General features: G+C 47.3%; 1 protein-coding gene across 1 annotated transcript in view; it reads right to left on the reverse strand.

Moving 5' to 3' along the window:
• The window catches only part of LOC105570528, a 21,559-nt gene extending 15,124 nt beyond the window's left edge, over positions 1–6,435 (reverse strand). Inside the window, exon 1 of the mRNA XM_012027796.1 lies at positions 5,995–6,435. Within this exon, the coding sequence (XP_011883186.1) occupies positions 5,995–6,034 (40 nt within the window). The 5' untranslated portion in view covers positions 6,035–6,435. The remainder of the gene's footprint in view (positions 1–5,994) is intronic.
• Positions 6,436–6,548: the final 113 nt, after the last annotated feature.

Below are 6,548 nucleotides of genomic sequence, written 5' to 3' on the forward strand. Positions count from 1 at the left end.
CAGTGTAGAATAGATCACTCGAATAGAGGCCAGCCGTATAAGAGCGCAATCTAGTGTTAACCGGGTTTTTCAGACGGTCCTATTTGGTTTCAAGCTAATGAGCCACGGTTAGGCGTTACATGGTTTTTAGGCCCGGTTGCACCAACGCCGCATAACCCTCAGCTTAATTCGCTCCTTGTCTCTTCCTGGGGAAGCAGTCAGAAAGAGACGAAGAGTGAATTAAGCTAAAGTTACGCGACAATAAAAAGTGCACCGACACGAATGCGAATGCAAAAACCAAAAGCCATCCAAAGCCACAAAGCCGGGCATTCACGTATAGCCTGGCGACGCAGCTGTAGCTGCAATCTAGCGAGCACGTCTTAAAACTGGAAACACGAAGAAACATAAGTCCCAGCCCGGGTCTACAATAGGTGTAGTAAGCCTTAAGTCGTAAGAAATTGACCAATCACAGTCTGAAGTAAGGAAAATAATCGCTTGTGATTGATCAATCTTACGGCTTAAGGCTTACTACACCTATTGTAGACTCGGGCCCAGTCTACTATTGTAGTCATCTATTGATGATTTAAGCTCTAAGCTTTAAGAAATTGACCAATCACGGTCACGTATGAGTAGAATACGCGACTGTGATTAGTCAATTTTTAAGGCTTAGGGTTTAAATCTCCATTGTAGACTGGGACTAAGGCCCGAACACACGAGGTAACTTGAGCAGTAAAATCGAAGACTTCAGAGAAATGACCGATGACTATCGAGAACGTAAGCAGCCATTTTGAGACTTAAGCAATGCTGAAAATCCCGATTGGTTGAAATTCTTCAGTCTTAAGTCTCACTGCTTGGGTCTTTCCATGCGTTGCCAGCTTTAAGCAGGAAGACTTAGGCCTGGTCTACAATGCGTTGTTAATCGTTAGTCAGAAGTCGGAACTATATGTTGATCCTTTTCCTTTCTGGATGGATGAAAAAGGACCGACATATAGTTCTGACTTCTGACTAACGATTAACAACTCATTGTAGACCGGGCCTTAAGAATTTCAACCAATCGGAACTTTCAGCATTGCTCAAGTCTTAAGTTTTACCGTTTAAGTTTTTTTCCCCGCGTGTTCGGGCCTTAAAGCTCCGTCTGCGTCGCGTTGCACGTTGCCGACTACAGTGGAGTACTCGGCTTTAGGCATGGATTAAGACTGAATGAATAATACACAATAAATAATGAATAGAATCGTGCTCGCGCGGCTAGGACGGGCGAGAATCATCGGGGGAGCCGAGACCTTTCCGCGCCGGGTCACCCGGTAGTGTCGTGGCCGCGTGTCCCTGCGTGGCGCGTGGAATCGATCGGCATCCGCGCGTGGCCCACGATAACGAACGTTGCGAAACGCTGCGAGGGGGACGGCGGCGAGAGACAGTGCGGCGCGGAGTCACACCGCGCGGACGACGGGATGAACTCCTCCCCCCTGCCCCCCTCCCAGGTCGGGGTATTCGCAAAATTCCGATGTAACGTGCGGAATTTGCGACACTATCTCTGCACTTCTGTCGCGTGGTACTGGTATTGCACTCCCTTTCTGCGCTGGCCCTAAAAGAGCCTTCGACGTGGTTCAAGGAGAGTTCCGAGTTCTGACGATGAAGGGTGAAGAAACGGGGGATCTAAAGACACGAGGTGTTCTAAAGTCTGACCAACAATGTGCTCTTTGTGTCCGGAAACATTCTATTTTGTATAAGCAAGTCGAAATACTTGAAATATTGCCTGACAATACACGATTGTGTAATGTGCGATTTATCAACTTGCAAAAATTGAAATGTATTCGGCTACAAAGTGGAATGTTTCTAGACGCAAAGAGTATTGTATTGTAGATCAGGCTTTACGTCGCTCGTTTGTTATTGTTGGAACTTCTTTCCGCCCTAATCCGGAGCTTCTTCTTTTTCTCAATCGAGGCACTTCCTTTTCGAGCGATGCCTCATTCTGTCGAGACGCAGGATTCTCTTCGACCTTGAATTGAAATTATAGCCCGTTCCCGTAACGACAGGAATAAAGTGGACACACTCTGTAACTTTCGAATCTCCGTTTCTTTGCATCTCGTCGCTGGAAAGACTTTTTTTTGAAACGCGTCCAAAGTTCTGTGGGAAAGAACTTTATTATAGACAAGTAATATTATTCTAGCAGAACTGGCAGGCATTTATTGCAGAAAATAATCTCACCAAGTCGACCACTGGGACGCCCGCCTATTATAGAGTGGCTGAAGTAATATTTTTCGCAATAAATTCCTGCCAGTTCCGATCGAATAATATTACTTGTCCGTTATTTAACCACCGGCGGAGAAAATATCACTCGCGAACTTTATTATATTGAAAAACGGGGTGATGATCAGCTCTCCTTTCCGCGCCACCCTTAAAGAGCTCTAGGGGATGCTGGAGTGATTTTGCACTTTTTGCACCTTTAGCCCGATTAGTGTAGCGCTGTACACAAAAGCAACATAATTTGTATGTCACACGTTTTCACGAATTAACAGTTCTAGGAGCAAAAGATGCAAAAAGTGCAATCCTCAATCATTTATAAAGTGATATTTTTAAGTTCTCTTCTTCTTTTTATATAGAGTCGACTGTCCCTGGTTTTGTCTTTATGCGTATACTTTAATCGTGCGGAAGAATTTTGCAATTTTATAAAGCCAATTTCAAATTTAGTTAGACCTACGAATTGAAACTTTCAAATACCAATATCATTTTTATCAGACTTCTGAACAGTGTTTTAAGTATGAAAATGTTCTGCTACGCGGTCCGCAACTTATTCTGGTATTACTTTGTGCATAAAAGCTAATAAAAAGAATTACAAGCGCAAAAACTATATTTGACTGGATAGCTCGTTAGTTTCTCGTGTTTCTTGATCGGTTAGAAAATTTTATATTAATAAAATGAGTCATATAGACCGGGATGATGATGATTCTTTGGACGTAAGTGCTCCATATGAAGATGTGGATGAACCGTGATCAACCTTCGTGGACGTCGCAACATTCTCTTCTTTCATCGGCTGTGACTTTACGACTGCAATGTTCAAGTTCAAATCGCAAATTTCTTGCGACTTGCGACAATATGGACGTGCCAGCGATTGCTTGCAACTTAATGTACCATAGAACGACCTTCGAGCGTGGAAAAAACAGAAATATAAAAAACGTGGCATGTGTCTCCCTCATGTTTTTCATTGTTATCGAAAATTCTTTACCGAAGAGTAAACCGCTGAGTGATGTACAGATTCTCGGCATGACTGGACATTACTAGGTATTTTTTGGGCATTAGGCCTTGCTGGGGCATTGTAATGATAAAATAAGATAAGATCAAGTAATGCCCACTGGGCATTAGTGGGCATTGGTGTACAAGATTTTGGACAGCGGTATCCCTTCGTTCTTTCCGGAGCTTTCCCCAATCCCTCTTTTTTTTTCCCTTCGAGACGCTTCCACCCAAGAATCTCTTCCGTGCGACGTCTCATCTCCGCTGAGAGGTACAGAATCCTGATCGACCTTGACTCGAAATTACAACCCGTTTCTGTAACGACGAGAGCAAAAGCAGGCACTTTGTACTTTCGAATCCCCGTTTCTTTGTGCCTCACGTGTCTTTCTTGAAACGTGTCCAGAATTCTCTGGAGCGGCGCCAGAACTCTGTTATATCGAAAATTATATTGAATCATGTTTCAATTACACGAAAAACGGGGAGTGCCCGACTCCACGCGGCGAAGATTCGCGCCATCGCGCCGGCAATTAAGCCGCGCTCCCTGTTTCTTCCTACTTTTCTCGGCTGCGGATTTCCGCGAGGCCCTCGTTACTTGATCCACGCGAGAGCGGGAGAAACGCGAGTGGTCCGCGACCACGTGCGCTGTGGCGCCCGTCACGCGTCGCGCGAGGAAGATCACCCTCGCAAGAAACAGGACCTCAAGCTGGAAAATCCGGGCACATTGAGGGATCCCTCAGCCATCTTCTTTATCGACACAGTCAAATATAGTTTTATAGCAACGTATCTTTTATGCACATAATAACGTATCAACGTTATTTTGTGCATAAAAGCCAATAAAAAAAGTTACAAGCACAAAAAACCTACGTTTGACCGTGTCGGTAAAAAAGACGGCCGAGGAATCCTCTTAGGGCTGGTTTCTCTGCCTCTTCTCAGTAATAATAATAAAAAAAAGATAGGGTCGACTAACCTCTGGTTAACAGTTAACCAGAAAGTGAAAAACTGGGACGCATAAAACATTGGCCTGTACGAAACAGTCGTCCTAAAGCTAGCGCCACACTATGCGCGATTCGCGATTCGTATATTCGCGAACAGTGTGGAGGAAAAATTAGTCGATTCGCCGTGCGCAGACTCGCTAGCCGAGCAGTTTGTTGACGAAAATAGTGATTTTTTGACTATATTGAAATGTGACTAATTGTAGACATCTGATGCAAATCCCGTAATAGAGTAAAGGTTAAAAGTTGTCCAAATTAACACGAATGAACATGAATGAACGAATGACAAATAACTAGACGTGTGACATTTTGATGTGATCTTTATCGCAAAATGCCCCAGGTACGTTTTCAATGTAATTTCTTAACATTTTGGAGCCTCCAACTTCGTTTTACACGTTTTTAAAACGCAAAATGACCCTCAATACGCAAAATGGCGTATTGATCCAAATAACGTCAAACATCGCAATTTTCCTTAGTAAACGTTTCTAACGTCAATGTTGTATCACTTGTATCGGAGAAAAAGTTGAAAATTGTTCAAAATCAACTCCGCTGCCGCGGCGCTGGATGCCATCTTCGTCGCTAGTTACTTTTTTGTATGTGTTCATGCTATTTTAATATGTTATGTTTTATGTTACATTTTTTAACACATATTTAGTAATAAATGCCATAAATTGTTCTATCAAAGCATTAAGTCGTCTTATCGAAGCCCTGCCCACTCCTGACCACGGCGTTATCAAAAACACTGTCAACGTAACGCAAAATCCGGAAAAGCAAAACGCAAAAATGCCAAAAAATAACATGAAAATGTCACACCTCTACAAAAAAACACATTACGAATGATAAACTGCGAATCGCGCATAGTGTGGCGCTAGCTTAAAGCTTTTCGCGCAGAAATGGCGAGGCCAGCGATCGCCGGCGATCGTTCTCCAAGGCAGGAGATTTAAAGAGACAAGAAGAGGAGGCGGGAACACATGTCCGAAGGCGGGGACCACCTGAAAATCTCTTGGCGCGGCTGAAGACAATTCTAGAAATATTCTTAGAGCGAAGCACGTGGCCTCGCGCCGTAAACTCGCGCGCCTCAGGACTTCTTAGATCTCGCGAATCTCATTCACGTGCCTATCTACCGGAAGTCGATTTAACCCTTTCACGAGTCCCACTTACATCTCTTATCTCTTCAATCTCTCTCTTAGGATACCGAGTGTCTCCATTAAAAATAAAAACAATAAAAAACAATTTGGTCGCGAAAAAGGGTTAACGGGACGCGCTCGATTCCACTCGCAAATGTGTGTCGCAGGAGCCGGTGGCCGGAAGTTCCTGCGAAAACCGACGGACCGAGACGGGCCGAGAAATAAAGAATCGGGCGCTTGGCCTGGAACGCGCGCCTGAGAGCGCGCAGGTTTAAAATAGACCGAGGTAAACGTGCGGCAGGTAAATATGCAAAATAGCCCAAGGTAAAAAGCACCGCGCGGTGTCACTGTCGTGCTCTGCTCTCCTCCCGCGCGCTCCGACATCCCGTCCCGCGGATGGACGCGCGAGTCACTCACGCGGGGGACCCCCCGCGTTCCTCGCGGGTAAACGCGAACAGAACGCGGAACCCGGGGGGGGGAAGAAAAAAAAATCAATGGGGCCACTCTCCGCGTGCTCACTTCCCGGCTCGGTCTCCCCCGCGCTCGCCGACCTCGCGCGGTGCGCGATCGACGAGGACGCGAGTTCCCTCGGCGACGGACTCGGCCGCGGAGTCGCCGCGCGCCGATCCACCCCGATCCGCGTATGTGTACGGCGAGTGTGTACGTACCTCCGGTCAGCACCAGCTTGTACACGCGTTTCTGATCCATCGCCGTCGGCGGTTCGACACTTCCGTCTCCGACCGTCGGAATCGTTCCACTCCTCTGCTCCTTTCCTCACCTTCTCGCTCGCTGGCGGCGACGACGACGACGACGAGTCTTCCTCGATGAATGCCGGGGTGGACGCGCTTCCTCCCTTCCGACGTGACGACGGAAGACGCCGAGGGTGGCGAGTGTGCGACGCTCGGAGGCGGCGGTGGTCGGTACTACATAAATACCTGGTGGCGCATCTCGGGTCGGCGCGTGCTCGACCGCGTGCTCGGACGACGCATTTGGAGCGAGGGGGGGGGAGGGGAGATGGGGGGAGGAGGAGGAGGAGGAAACGACGACGAAACGAGAGCGAGACACGGGCCTCGCGAGAGGCGCGAGCCACTCCGGCGATCGACTCGAATATTCGCGGGGACCTTCCTCNCACCGCGGGACGACCGTCCCTTTTTCNGGAGCGCGCGGGGGCCGAGGGGAGAGGAAAAACACGGCACCGCACAGGACCCTCAAGCTCTTCGGC

This window comes from Vollenhovia emeryi, unplaced genomic scaffold, assembly GCF_000949405.1.
Source record: "Vollenhovia emeryi isolate VEMERY1.0 unplaced genomic scaffold, V.emery_V1.0 DF939120.1, whole genome shotgun sequence".
NCBI lineage: Eukaryota > Metazoa > Arthropoda > Insecta > Hymenoptera > Formicidae > Vollenhovia > Vollenhovia emeryi.